Source organism: Molothrus aeneus, chromosome 5 (genome assembly GCF_037042795.1).
Source record: "Molothrus aeneus isolate 106 chromosome 5, BPBGC_Maene_1.0, whole genome shotgun sequence".
Taxonomy (NCBI): Eukaryota; Metazoa; Chordata; class Aves; order Passeriformes; family Icteridae; genus Molothrus; species Molothrus aeneus.
This window is the reverse complement of record NC_089650.1, coordinates 30,076,507-30,091,773: the sequence shown is the minus strand read 5'-3', so window position 1 is coordinate 30,091,773 and position 15,267 is coordinate 30,076,507. Positions and strand designations below refer to the sequence as shown.

The window sequence follows — 15,267 nt, the reverse complement described above, 5'->3', positions numbered from 1 at the left end:
CTTTGCTTATTCCTGGTCACATCTCACAGCAGACACCAGGGAGCATATATTTTCATGGGGGCACTGGCATTGTGCCAGTGTCAAACCATGACAACTTGGAATTTAAAACTTGGGTGAAAAATTTCTTTCGGTGTAGAAATATTTCCTAATATTCAGTCTAAACCTGGTGCAACTTGAGACACGATTTCCTCTTGTCCTGTCACTTGGTACCTGGGAGAAGAGGCTGACCTCCCTCTGGCTACAGTCTCCTTTCAGGCAGTTTTAGAGAGGGATAAGGTCTCTCCTGAGTGTCAAAGGTCTTGCTAAAGTTCAAGTAGTTAACATCCACACTTTCCCTTATCCACTAAGCACATCACCTTAACACAGAGATGAGGCTGGTCAAGGAGCACCTGCTTCTCATACTCCCGTGCTGGCTGTGCCTTATCTCCTGGTTGTCCTGCACCTGATGTGTGATGGCAGTCAGGGTGATCTGCTCCATGACCTTCCCTGGCATTGAGGTCAAACTGTGAGACCTGTAGTTCCTCAGATCCTCTTCTGGTTCTTCTTGTAAAAAAAAAAAAAAGAAAAGGAAAAAAGAAAACTACTCTGCCAGAAATTAATAAGGCTTAGGTTGCAACTTCAAGGAAAAAACTAACAAGCTGTCAGAGAAACAATGAGGTAGCTTTTTATTTTTCATTTTTGTTTCTCTTTAGGTGATTAACATCAAGAATGTGCTTAAGCCCCACTGATTGACAGTGCAGCCCATTCCTAGGTGTGTTTCTTCTGAACAGATACAGCAAGTGAGGGTGGGGGCTGGAAGAGCTGCCCTGCCCCCACTCATGCAGTGAAAATTGGATAACTTGCTCTAATCCAAAGTATGATGCAGAAGTGGAAGGTGTCCCTGTGTATGTTGTTAACTGTGTTTAGTACTCTTTCTGCATTCCCAAAGAAAATATTTGTTAAACACAAAACATTTCTAAGTTTTGGCATGATTTATTGCTCCTAGTACAAAGGCAATTTATGAGCGTACCTCCACTGCCTTCGGAGCAGATTACTGTATGGATCAAGGAACAGCAGCTCATACACTTGAACATTCAGCAACTGAAATTACCACAAAATGATATCTATATATAGAAGATTGGTTTTAAAATAACATTGACAACAGTAATCACTACCACCTGGACAACAAGGCACCGTTTTAAAATAAGAAGTGATCATAACATACTGCCTGAAAATCAGACCAGTGTTTACAGGTACGTATGTGAAGATATGGGTGTGTAAATTATATCCACAAAGTGGGATCCTCAACTACAGTTTCTCAACTGACAAATGTTGTGTTTTCTCAACTGGGTGATGGCAAGATATTAAAAAAAGACACAAATTTAGAGATAACCTCTCTTTTCAGGAAAATACATAAATCCAGTCTTGATAATATTGATCCAAATTGCTATTAATTAAAAGCTACATAGAAGAAAACAAATTTCATGACAAAGCTGTACACAAAAGGTAGAACAATTCACATGTTACAAGTTACAAAGCAGCTTTACGAATGGGACAAAATTATTTTACCAAGATTTTTATATCCAAACCACTTCTGAACCTTTGGCAAGTTTTATTCTTTGTGGAGAATGAGAAATAAAATTTGCCATCCAAGTATAGTATATGTACTTTGTTTTCATATGCCCAACCTACCGAAGAGCACACAAAACATGCTCCTAAATCTGGCCGTTCTTGAGATATCAAACACGTCACATACATCATTTTAATCCTCCCAAGTGAGTGCAATTTTAGTAGTCACAATTGCAGGAAGTACTAGATTCATGGTCAGATGGTGCTACAGCCTATCATTTTGAATTCAAGATGTCACACAGCTAACAGAATTTAAGTTTAGAAATACAGACCATTTATTTCAAGGTACCAAATCCCTTTCACTCTCAGCATAGAATACATATTTTCAGGATGAATATGTCATTACTGGACTGATGAGATAAATAAAGGCAATAACAAAAGTAATATGGAAAGAAAAAGACATTATTTATTAAATGTAATATAATAAAATGTCCACAGCTAACTTAAATATATGCAGGGGTTATGTATTTTGCTGTATTTTCTGAAGAAGAAATTCTACTTGTAAATTTAGATTTGGCTGTCCTTTTTTTGTCTTCTTACTCAGTATTTTAAAAGCTTCCATTTTCTTTTTCTTGTACAAACGTTGCGCTTCTTCTCTTTGTTGTTTTCTTTTTTCTGCTTCCTGAAATTAAATAAATATGTAATATTATGAAACAATTACAAACCCTCTGGACTGTGAAGCTATTTATAAGCAATAAAGTTCATTTTTGTATAGGTACTGGCAATTAGGTATTGTACTGCCAATAGAAACGCCATTTCTCTAAAGCTGAATCAGGATGTTCTTGCAGCACATACTGCAATCAGAACAAATTATACAGCCTCAAGCTTCAAGAGAAGAACCAAGCTTTCTTTAGCAGAACATCCTACAATAAGGCTTGCTGCTGCAATGTATACTACTTCCTTTCTGTGAAATGTGCTCCTTGAATATTCTCTTTAAATGACAAACTGGCAAAAAATTGCCCACTTTCTCCTCTTGAGTGCAAGAAAGAAAAAAGTGATGCAGCAGCTGCCATGTGAATATCTTGCCAAACCAGACGTGCTAGGATACAGGACACCTCTGCACGGGACAGGCTGATAGGATATGGGACCTATCTGGACCATGTGTTGGGCAGGTTTGTGATACTAGGACAGCTTTATCTAGGGGAAATTAATCCAGACCAACTACTAGTGACCTGCTCTCTTTAAAGCAACACAGACTCTGTCTTTACTTTTCAAAGAGATGGAATGAAAACACAAACCTTAATCAAATTTTTACCTGTAAAACCTTTCACAAAGCACACATGCAACCAAACTACTAATGGAGCATTAAGTATATATGGGTGGACTATTAACACTATACGGATAATCACCACAATGTTACATTCAGATTTTATCCAACATCTCACACCCCCTTCTCCAGCATTGTAATTTTACTCAGTAATTTGGGCAAACATCCACAAGCCAGATAAACAGCTTACTTCACTCATATCATGTCGTACCAAAATATGCAAGACATCACAAATCAGACTGAAAGACTGCTTCAGTTCATTTGGATAATTTCTTCTCATAAAGTTTATTCTTTGAAATGCAATGCCATGCTGATCCCATAGACAAGCATTTCTGCATAATGCCTGAACAGATGATAATATATGGATCATATTTTTGTTTTCCACAGCATAGATGGCTTTAGTGATGTACAAAAACTAGTAAGAATTGCTCTCTTATATAAAATTTACAGGATATAATTCAAGGAAAAATTTCTAAACAGAAATCTAAGAAGCCTCAGGAAAGAACTCCAAAAATTCAAATAAATATGCATATGCAAAAATATGCACAGATAAACTCTCTTGCAGATAACCTCTTCAGAATCCTTGACTTATTTTACCATAATGACTAAGACAATTTATTCCCTCTTTTTAAAAAAAAACAGAGCAGCACCAGCTCTAACTTACCTGTAATTCACTTTGTATCTAATAATTTTTCTGTTGTTCAGCATATTCTTGAAAACAACATCCAAGTTAAGCTACCAGCCAAATGCTTACTTCAAAGCAAGAACATTCATCTTACTGTCTAGTTGCTATTTACTTTCATATTTTTTCTGATCTTTACTAAATACTAGCTTTTTTTCATCATGTTCCACCTAAGTACTCCACCTAAATGATTACTGTTATTGAGGCACTTAGCTCATGTTTTGCCTAACTTTCTTTAACAAAAATAAAAATGCCAACACCTGCACTCAGGCAACTCCTATGTGCTGCTCAAAAAGAACTCCCTGCAGTCTTGCTGGGGTTATGCTTGTTCCCATCTTCTCTAAATAAGCTGGTCATAAAATTAATTTGACACCATCTGTAGCTGATACACAAAAAAGCAGCCATCAGCTAAATAATCATGTAACTCACCCAAAATCACAGATCAACTTGCATAAAACTAAATATAGCTGAAAAAGCAGTATCTTTTATACAGCTATATATTCAATATTTATACAGTAGCTACTGAAATTTAGTATGTCATGAGGAAGTTACACAACTTCTACAATGCTACACTGTGTGCCATTTTACAGCACAACGAACAGTGTCCTGGGAGAGAAAAAAACTAAATAAGGACCACTCAAATTAATAATTCAAGTGAGCTGATTGAAAATGATGATATTACAATATGTCCTGTAATAATTCCAATAAAATAATTCCAATTAAATTCAAATGAAGGGAATGACTAAAAATTTTAACTGTGAATACTATTAAATTTAATTGTTTCACTGTTGGTCAAAGTCCATAAAAAAGTAAAATGAAGACTGCATTATGATAATGCCATAAGAAACAGGATGGGTATTTCATTTTTCATCATAAGATGATGGTATTGCTATTACTTCCCCTTCTACAAAATTTAAGAGGTCTAATATAATCCACTGGGGTATGCAGATCAAGCTCTAAGCTTTTTTTCATGTACCAACTGACATAATAAAATCCTGCTACGGGCAACTGCAAGATGAAAATAGTAAGAACAAAGAGAATGATCCTTTGAACACTCACGTGCCTGAATACCACTGTCAAGTTGAAAAAGATTGAAAGAGTGAGTTCTAATACCTCCTATGGTCTTCCCTGGGTTCAGATGGAAGACAGGGAGGTGGGAATGGTATTAATCTGGATTTTGTTTAACATCAAGTAAGAACTCTGTTTAAGATTTACCTCTTTCTTTCTAGCATGCTCAGCCTTTATTTTCTCATAGTCTTCTTTTGCCTTCTGATTGGATGTTTTATTTTTAAACTTCTCTTGAGTCCCAACTGACCTGGGGGAAAAAGTACACCTTCTTGAGACACTGAGTACCATCAAGCAGACATAACCACAGTAGAATCACGGCACAGTCTTCCACTGCTTTTTGCACATTCAGGGAAGTTAACTACAAATACACGTTTCAGAACACTCATCCTTCTACATTGAATGGATTCTTTGCACTACTCTTACATGATAGCAACACCATGCCAGGCCATACACGAGCAGTCAGCAAGAACACATAACAAACTGAACTTTTTCAATGCCAAATGTACCAAAGACCAGAGTGCACACAACTGTTAGTAATGCAGACACCTTATCTGCTGTATCTTCACACGTATGATGTTTCCTTAAGCTTAAAGACTGCCTAAAACAGTTTCCCCATCATTCAAGCTCCTCAGAGCTAGAAAACTTGAACATACTAGCTTAGAGCTGCATTCTCTCTTTCTAGTTCCAACACATGGAAGCAAGTGCAGAGAGATGAGAACATTCATTTAGAAATATCATTCTCTTACGGAAAAACAATGAAAAATTTTTCCTTTATTCTCACCTCCATCTGCTGGCAATACTGTGCAATGACACCTCACTGTCTCAAGTACAAAACTGTTATACTGCCATTTATTTTTCTAACAAGCAGGAAATCATATTTAAGACATAACAGCATTTTTAGTAAAGTAAATCACCCCACTGAAGTCCATGTGAACTTTTAAGATCTAAAATATTTCTTTAGTGATGGAAAAAACTACTTTCTTTAAAGACATGCTTTGAAAACTTACTCGGCTGCTTTATTAAGCTTTTCTTCTGATGACACTGAATCATCTGGAGTCCTGCGCCGCTTCTTAAGCTTTGCTTCCTCTGCAAGGTAAAGATGTTTCAAGTGCTCTGGATAGGTATCTGTAAACTGATCATCCTGCTGGGAATGCACTTGTCTTCTCTTTTTCAGCAATTTCCTGTACTGCCGTTCAATCTTTTGTTTCCTCCGAAACGCAAATCCTCGTCCTGAAAGCACAAGGAAAAGGCAGTTAAACACACCTGCACTAAAACAGCACCAAACCTTTCAGCTGTTTGAATGGCAGGACCCTTGCCATCTGTCTTCTTCCCAAACTGAAAAAAGTCACAATTTCAATAAGGACCAGTCATAAGTTCAAGGAAAGAAGCACTATGATTAGGTCGTTCCCTACTGCAGCATTGCAGCTTGCACAGATTTACTGAAAATGACTGCCCAAACACTGGGAGAGCACTGCAAACACTGCTGCTTAATGCCCACTCACCACTGCACCTTTGCCAATGCTTTCTGAATCCAGTGAAAAGATGTATTACCATTTCACTTCACTCCTACTTTTGACAGCTTCTAAAGCAATATGAAAATAGATTCTACTATAAGCTTCTAAGGGCAGTCTCAAGAAAACACTAGTAATAACTCTAGCAGCAGCAGCAGAAGCGTGCGGCAACTGTGACACAGGAAAAAAAGTCACTAAATCGTCCTATCACTCTACATTAATAATCCACTACATCTTTCCACTTAAATAGTATTTATTGCTACTACTTTCTCTCTACACGTCTAGGAAGAGCTTTTCTACAACGACATCATAGAATCATTTCTGCTTAAAGGAAAGCTCAGACATTGGCTGTTTCAGGCTCGACTATTAAAGAAAACTTATCAAAGTTGAAGATGCCTTTTTTCCTAATGCCTTATTTTTTATTGCACTACTCTTAAGATCTACTGACTTTCAAAATATTCACCAACAAAATAGTTTCAAAAAGGAAGTCAAATTAGTCCCAACTTTTCCTTTTATTCTTTCTCCAAAGCTGCCACTTCAGCAAAGTGCTGCTTAAGGCCATGCTCTTTTTCCTATTCCTTTTTACATCTGCAAAACTACCTATCAACAATCTGAACCTTTCCTCAAACATGCTTCTTTTTAAATGTACACTTGTCTATGGAAAAAACTCAAAGCGAGTCCTAAACTCGCCACGCTTCCCAGGGGCTGCAATCCGAGCCCCGGGAGCTCCAGCTCACACAGGCCGCCACAGGCTGCCTCAGCAAGCCCTGCAGCCCCCAGCCCCAAGACCACGGCCACGAACACCGGGGGCGAGGTGGGGCTGCGGGCTCCGCCAGCCCAAACCCCCCGCCAGCCGGGACGCTCAGGTCGAGCCAGCTCGCAGCTGGGCCAGGGACTCGGGCCTCCTTCGGCGCTCCCTCCGGCACATCGGCGGCCCAGACTCACCCTCCTGGACGCTGCCGACAACGCTGCGCAGCAGGACGGGCCTCCACCGCCGCTTTCGGCCGGGCCCGCGGGGCGCCGCGCCCGCCTTGGCCGCCGCCGCTGGCGACCCAGGCCCATCGCGCTTCGCCGCCGCCATCGCGCTTCTGGCGCCGCGCACTGTGATGACGTCACCGAGCCGCGCCGCGGGGCTGACGGGCCGCGCGGGGGGCCATGTCGCGGCCGTCGCGCGCGCTCCCGGCCCAGCTGCCCCCGGCGGCGGCGGCGCGGGCGCTCCGGCGCGTGGCGCGGTTCGTGGGGCGCGCGCTGCCGCTGTGCCGCGCGCACACCGTGGAGTTCTTCACGCGCGGGCTCTGGGAGCGCCTCGTGGCGCCGCGCCCCGACGCCGTGCTCGAGGCGCTGCGCGCGGCCGGGCCGCTGGCGCGCCCCCTGGCGGCGGGCTCGGGCACCGCGGCGGCTCCGTGCGGTGAGTGGGGCCGGCGGGCGTGGGGAGCGGGGGCGCTCGGCCGTGCCGGGGAACGGGACGCGGTCGGACCCGCCCCGCTTCAGAAAGGCCGCAGCCGGCCCGGGAATTCCACTGCCGGGGCTCGCGGTAGTGCCGCTCGTGACGGTCCCTTCAATTTCATCCTGTTCGTTTGGAAAGGGAACTCCAAACTGTCGGATTCCTTCACTCTGACTGAGCCCTGAGGAGCACAATTAAAATGAAAAAAAAACCCCAAATCAAACAAATCGTACAAGAAACCTCCACGAGTGGAAAGATGTAACATTGAAAGTTAAAAGAGTGTTGGGACTGGAGATGCAGAGGACAGCTGGAAAAGGCTTAAACACCGCTTTCCTGTGTGTCTGTAATAGTGTCTGGCACGGGAAGGCAGCTGCTTTATTTCTGACGAGATCTGTTTAAGAAGCACTTCATATTTTTAATGATTTTCACGAAAGTGAAGAGGAAGCCAGCTAGGCTGCTGTGTTGCTGAATGTGCTGCAGTCCAAGTAGGAGGGGAACGTAGCAGTAATGTTGCTTCAGGCAGGGCACAGAAATGAAGATAAAGCATCTGAAAGCTGTGGTGTTTGGGGGACTGAGCCCAAGCAGAGAGATCACTTTCAAATCCAAGGTGAAATCTCTGACAAAGCACTTAGCTGAGAAAAGCCAGCGTCGTGCCAAAGCATATGGAGTGTAGATAGCTGTCACATTGCATTAGCTCTGAAATGCTACGGTAAATAAATGGCACTCGAGGCAGGAAAGTGTGTGCAGTGTGAGAGGAGGCTCCACAGAAAGTAGCATGTGCTTTTTGGCATAGAAAACAAGCTAAGATAATGATTTGGACTCAGAAAGAGATTGAAGAACTGTGAATTGCTACGTCACTAGCAACATTTCTCTGTTGGATCTGAAGACCTCTCAAAATATTAACTGTAAAGCTCATTTTTAAAGGGTTGAGTTATTTGGGAAAAATCTCACAGAGTTTATTTGTATATGGAAAAGACACTGGATTATGAATTACCTTGAAGAGCCAGATGGAAACAAGACAGTGGTCTGGTCAGCCAGCAGAAGTGTTGGGAAGCAGCAAGGACAGGCTTAATGTTCTTGATAGGTAATGTCAGAGTCAGAATGGATTCAGAGCAATAGGACATAAAATTGAATGTAAATAGAGGCTGGAACAAAACTAATCAGATGCAATCATCTTAAAGAAAACAGTAAAGGAAAATTACTCTGCTCTAACTTGTTTCTATGGAAAAGTCCATGGAATGATTGAAACACCTAGGTGGTGGCCTGTAGAGTAGCATGAGAATCAGGAGGGCAGAGTACTGTTTTGTAGAATTCAAAATTGGATAATAATTTAATAATCTGCATTCAACATGAACGTTAGAGAATCTGATGCAGAGATTACTGTAACAGAAAGAAAATTTATGTCTAAAATATGGCACATCTTTTGAAGAGTATGAAGCTTTCATGCTGTGACTAAAGTACAACATTTCTTCTTTGGTTTCTGCAGGAATTGTTTCTGCTAATTAAAATAAAAAAGAAAGAATTGCCCCTTTTATCTGACTTTAACATTCTAGTATGCTAGTTAACACAATGCACTGTAGCAGAGTGGGCATATACTTGCTGATTTGTTGGTTCATGCTTTACTCATTTGACTGCATGGTATCCGTCCATCCAGTCATATGATGAAAATACTTCATAATAGAATATGAGTTTTTCAGTGAAGATACCTGCAAGCATCGACTTACATTTGCAAATTGATGCACTGCTAGCCTGTATTAAAATTAGGAGGGAGAGAGAGACATGTAGTATCATAGCTTATTCGAGTGCATTAGTGCAACTCAATAACATTAGGGATCAGAAACTGACCATCTTGAAACCCAACATGAACAGAAATTACTCTTCTTGTTCAAAGTCATTTCCTTCTAATGACCATGTGAAGGATAGAACTCTTGTTTTCACTTGTACCCTGCAGAAAAATGCAAGATCACTTTTTAGGTTCAGAAACTGGTTTGAATACATCAAAAAGCTGACACTTGCCATATAGCATTTTGCTTATCACGTCATTGCTGTAAATCGGACCCAGGCACAGACAAATCTGTGTTTAAGTATTTTCATAATTTACTGTAAATTACTGTTTGTACTGTGATTCCAACTTTGGGGCATGTATTTCTTTCCTCTCAAGATTTGTTTGCAAATGTATACACTAACTGGTTTAAACACAAGCTAGATTTTCTCTTGTGAGCATCCAGAGTACAAATGTGTCCAAAAACCTAACATTTTTTATATTCATAAATAATGCCAAGTTCACCAACTGCCATTCTGTAGCTTGAAGTTAGGCTTCAGATGCCTTAATGCAGTTGGTTCCTGTTTTTTAGTTATCAAGCTGTGACAAAAATTTAAGTTAGGTGAGTGTTGTTATGGGTGATCTTATATGAGCGTCTGCTAGTTCTGTCATGTTCTTCCACCAGATAACCAAGTTAAGGAGTGTTATAGAGCATAGGCATTGCTGCATTGGATTTCAGTTAAGTGAGATTTGTAAGAACAGTAATTATATTTTATGTCAGCTGCCGAAAAAGTGAAAGCACATCTATTTTCTTATCTTTCTGTAATAAATCTTACAGAAGAGACATTGTAAAGCAAAGTTGCCCCTTATTCCTGAAAGCTGCGGTCTTTATTTCTCATCTCTAATATCCTGTTACAATCTTACCCTTCACGAAGACTACACTAACTAAAATTTGTTCAGACAAGGAAGCTGTTTATGGAGAAACGTGGCTTTCTTTTTAGATTTTGTAACAGAGAGGAGTAAGAAGTGCTGTGCAGACAATGAAACCATGTTAATATTTATGCTTTCTTAGATACAAAATTTGTTTGCTGTGCTTGTGCCTTTGTAGTGTCATATAATGAAAATTAACATGGTTTGGGACTGATTTCAGTGGACTGTAATATATGCATGACCTTTCATTGTGGTCATGCAAGGAAATTAAGAGCATTCGAGCTGAGGTCAATCAAAACAGCTGTATCCATTGTCATGCCAGATTCAGGAAAGCCACTGTGCTAGGTATGTACTTCCTCATAATCTACCTATGACACAAAAGACAAACCAGGAGACTTTTTGCTAATTTTTGTAATTGTCTGATTGCTGGACTGGGTGCCGTTTATATATTGAAAAGAATTTCAAATATGTAAAAATTATTAGCAAAATATGTAGAATTCACAAATAGTTTTAGGTAAAATAGAGAGGAATTAGACAATTCAAAACAATCTCAAAATTAATAAATTATTCATACTAATATGTTTCCCTTAAAAATAGATGTACATTTTTGAAACTCAATAGTAAGAAATACCAAAATGAGGTATTTCATCATCTAACAAATCCAACAAAATGTGTAGAAATCCAGTTCTACATATTGGAATCTAACTTTTATTCCGACCAACACCTGGTTGGAATAAAAATGAATTTAATTCTACCAGTATTCATCAGTTACAAAGCAACTTGGGAAGTATGTGAATTGAGTGATTGTAAATCCAAACATTTCATATACTAAGCAGCTGCATTCCTTTAAAAAAATCTAGCAGCATATATTGGCAGGTTGGGCTGACTAGGACGTGTATAATGAGCAAGTCTGTAAATAGAAGTGATAATGTTGACTGAATTAGCTTGTCATTTATACTGAAGTAGGTCTGCTGAAACAACAGATTTCGTCACATTTACACTGATTCAACTAAAAGCAAAATTTGACCTCAGTTCTGGAGGGGGAATGCAGCTGAAGAAAAATAATGAGTTTTCCCACTTAGGGAAGCAAGATAAATGGCCAGTTGTGTGTGATACTAAGTATTTATTACCTGTAGTTCTCTGTCAGCAGTATTAGAGAGCTGTTAAGCACTGCTTACAAAAATCTTTTCCTTTTGTTTTATGTGCAGATGATGACATCTTTTCCAGTGCATTTTGTGAAAACTCTGAGAAGCTTATCAATGTACATTTGTTTGCCCTGGCTGCTAAGTATTATTCTTTGTCCAACCTTGGAGTGTGCACCCCATTAGAAGATGTGTTTGAAGCACTGAAAGGAGACAGTAAAGGAGCAACAGGTATATTTTCATTTGTCTTTTAATGTTTACTTATTCACTATAGGAGTATACAAGAGTTTTGGTTTTGGAGGGTAGTTTGTTGTTTGAGGATCTTTTCCTACATGATCCTCACTTCCATTTTCATTTGTTCTTGGATAGTTTCTTTATTGTCTCTGTTTACGAAATGGATTCTCTTGCTAAAATTTGAGCATTTGGTGTCTATAGACTCATCATGGGATTCAGTTTTAAAGGGGATGGGACAGAGAAGAGGGCACATCACTATATGAGATACCTTGTTAATTCTCTTTTTTTGTCTTGTCCCCAAGTGGCAAGAATCATAGTTTCTACTCATGCTTGTCTCAGAAGTATCACCCTAAAATATGGCAAATATATGATGTCTTAGAAAAAAAGATTTTATTAATTCTGTATTTTTGGGACTAATACCAATTATATGTGATAAAAGAAGAGTAATTTCATTTTCTGTAATTAAAGAAATTGAATTAAAAGACTCTTAAATTGGCATCAAGTTGGACACTGGGAATCTTACCCTGCTTATAATTTTTGAATCAGATGATAAACTGACATTTGTCCTTATTTGGACTGCTGTCATTTCACTGCAAATGTGCTATTCATGGAGTCCTCAGCCTCTCTACATTTTGAAATTTCTCATTAGTTTTTAAGAGACAGACTGGGCAGCTCTCTGCCTTTGCCTTCTAGTGCCTTTTATCTCTGGGATGCATTAAAACTCCTGACATTTCTTATCCTTAGTGATAGCACCACTGTACAAATGTTATGCATCTCTCCCATTTTCTACAGTGACCTCTTTCCAATTTAGCCATTTTTCATGGTTGGCTCCTCAGGTTGTTTTAGAAGTACTAGAATGCCATTGCTGAGGTACTCCTAATGATTTGTAGTGCTCTCCTCTTCCTTTCTGGCTTCTTTCCTTATGCCCTTAGTTCATCAGAAACTCTTTTTTCTTCCTTGACAACTGTATGCTTCTTTTCTTTCCCACTAGCTTTTTCATTATTTTCATTTTTACTATATCTCATTCTCCATGTTCCTCTTAATTTTCTGTAATTCTCTAGTTCTACGTTCTTGTACTTGAGTTCATACCTGGATTAACTTTTTTAGCCAAAACTTTGAGGATTCTTTCATTTTCTTGTCATGCAGAATGGACCATGCAAGTATTCCTTTGTGAATAAGGGAGTTGCTGAATATTTTGATTTCTGTGTTGCAGAAGTGATGCTTGGTTGGGTTACCGGGGCCTGGGCTTGTATTTTTGCAGTACTTCTGAGTTGTACTTCTTGGGAAAAATAAAATGTGTTCCAAATGTGTACAATAGAATTATAATTCAGAACCTTTGTGCTGAATTGGCAGTAAACATCAGTTAAATTAACTTAATTGAAGTTCCTGGTAATCATTTGGCAGAGGCAAAATACCAACTAAGGGATTCATAGTGTGGAAGTTGCCAAATGAAAGTTGAGATCATTGAGGTATTTTAGATATTTTGAACTAATTTCTATATTTCAGAAGATATGTTTGTTCCCTGACATGCCAAAGCTTGCAAGTTGAAAGAAATGGAAGTCTGAGAAAACTGGCAACTTTATGATAGTGTTGCTTATATTCTGAAAAATATGCATCAAGATAATTCTGTTTATGTTTCAGATGTTTTTAGTTTGTTTTCTTCCTCTAAGACAAACAGACTTTTGAGCCTATTCCCACAGTTTGCATACTTACATAGTTCTCTAGCTCCTTTGCAATCTTAATGTAGATATATTGCTATCCTTCCTGGTAATAACTGGGAAGCACAAATATCTTAAGCATGTTGTGGACACAGCTACTCAGAATGGAGTTCTGAGTCTGAAGGGTATTCCCTTTGCTTCATAACCACCCACAAGAGAGGGCTGGATTGAGAGTACTCCACCTTTGCAGTGTGTTCAGGGCCAAGGTAATAATCATGCCATGCAGTGAATACTAATGAATCCATCTTTAAATTCCATGTGCTGGAATATCACTCTCCTCAGAATGGGTTTTTTTGAGTATATGGTTAGTCCAGTTCCTCACTCTGGATCATGGATTTAGATCACCATAGTAAACTTCTGTATAGATGGTGTTTTGTGGTGTGGACTATGGATTTATACGTCTGTATCTGGTGTATCTGAATTTCCACACGTCTCTGCGGTATAAAACCCCTGCACGCTGCCATAGGAGATCTTAAAAACATCTGTGTTAGCTGTATATAAAAACAGTCTCTCCTCAATTTGCTCAGCTTCACAACTAAAGATGCAGCTGTAAACAGCACTACAGAGTTAAAGCAGTTCTTCAAATGGAATACAGGTACTTATGCTAGAGATTCCCAGTGGAAATAAGCAGCATTTCATTACCAACTAAAACTGGTAACACGAAGCTTTCTGTTACTCTATCATATCCAAGCTGCTTCTGTAAAGCATTTGAAACCACACTGTCTTTTTTTCATCACAAAGGGAGATGGTTCTCTAAATTTCTGGTTTTTGAAATTAGTATTTGTTCTGCCTGCATCAGTTGTATACATAATAAGGAAATGTACATGTATAATGTACATGTGTAATTCTGTGAGAGCAGAAAGAATTTACACAGTTTGAGTCAAACTAATATTTTTTTTTAATACAAATTTTCAGTTGTCTGGGCAATAAAGAACAGTCCCTAGATACATTTGTTTGCATTAGTTTGTAATATGTGCTTGTTTTTCAGAATAATGAAAAACCTATCAGAATTTTGCATAAAAAGCAGGGAAAAAATTATTTTAAAAACCATAATTTTCTCCAAAAGATATAGTTTTCCCTGAGCTGAAATATAAACAGTGTGTTATCCTGCAGAAAGTAGGGAAAGAAGTCAAAAAGTGCTTAAGAAGCTTTCGTAGCTAAGGTGATAAATAAACTATATATGTAGATATAAACAAATTATGCCTTTTCTATCTGAAACCTCAGCTTTTGTAGGTTAGGTAATTGTTCTGGATTTCTACCATGTTTGAAATGCTTAATTTGGATTAAGTACTCTCTGACAGTACTTCACCTAGCATTACCCCATTCAGTCTTTTGAGTTCATAATAGAGAAAAAAGTAAAGGTGCAGTGTGTGGTCATTGTCCAAAGTGACAGTGCTGCTTTGGAGAAAAAACAACTTTTATTTCTGTCAAGAAGTTAAATGTCTGTTTCTTCTCATTCCAATTCTGCTTCTTTTTCTGATGAACCTCTCCAGACACAAAAATATTCAAACATAAACAAAAAGAGAGACTTCTTTTCTTTTTAAATTTTTTTTCCTGTCTATTTTTCTTTAACCTGATATGTTACAAATTAAGAGCTCTTGAGGATGCTGTATAGACCTTAACAATTTTAAAGTTAAGGAAATTCTTCAATGAGATGACAAACACTTGTTTCTGCTATTTGTATTGTTTAAGTCTTTTAGTCTATTTTTCCTTTTGTCAGTTCATAGAGTCTATATTAGATTTTAAGTATTGTCATAACAGTTCATTATAAAAACCCCAGATGTTTAAGAAATAGGCAGATCCCTTGGGGTTTGGGAAAAATAGAGAAAACACTGGGTTTCTTATGAGCTCAGTTCAATTCCCCACTCTCTTTTAAAGAAGTAACACACTTGGTTCTGCTC

General features: G+C 38.8%; 2 protein-coding genes across 3 annotated transcripts in view; one reads left to right on the top strand and one right to left on the bottom strand.

The window, feature by feature from the left end:
• Nucleotides 1-952: 952 nt before the first annotated feature.
• Nucleotides 953-7,222, bottom strand: CCDC59 (coiled-coil domain containing 59). Its single transcript, XM_066549890.1, has 4 exons — nt 7,082-7,222; nt 5,633-5,855; nt 4,773-4,872; nt 953-2,230 (listed from the first exon to the last, which is right to left on the bottom strand). Exons 1-4 carry the CDS (start codon nt 7,215-7,217, stop codon nt 2,069-2,071), a joined length of 621 nt encoding a protein of 206 aa, XP_066405987.1. The 5' UTR covers nt 7,218-7,222; the 3' UTR covers nt 953-2,068.
• A 66-nt stretch (nt 7,223-7,288) lies between these two features.
• METTL25 (methyltransferase like 25) overlaps nt 7,289-15,267 on the top strand; it is a 47,744-nt gene continuing 39,765 nt past the window's right edge. The window contains exons 1-2 of one of the 2 annotated variants that reach the window (XM_066550660.1): nt 7,289-7,544; nt 11,481-11,645. In XM_066550660.1, coding sequence (XP_066406757.1) covers nt 7,292-7,544; nt 11,481-11,645 — 418 coding nt within the window. In that variant the 5' untranslated portion in view covers nt 7,289-7,291. The remainder of the gene's footprint in view (nt 7,545-11,480; nt 11,646-15,267) is intronic. The other variant, XM_066550659.1, reaches the window with a different exon arrangement.

Bases quoted from the DNA above. Each gene is read 5' to 3' on its own strand.
- CCDC59 (XM_066549890.1), bottom strand. From the start codon at position 7,217: ATGGCGGCGGCGAAGCGCGATGGGCCTGGGTCGCCAGCGGCGGCGGCC. The intron at 5,856-7,081 runs GTGAGTCTGGGC...TTGTGCTTTCAG, and splicing joins TGTCGGCAGCGTCCAGGAGG to GACGAGGATTTGCGTTTCGG. The intron at 4,873-5,632 runs GTAAGTTTTCAA...TTTTTCCCCCAG, and splicing joins AAGCTTAATAAAGCAGCCGA to GTCAGTTGGGACTCAAGAGA.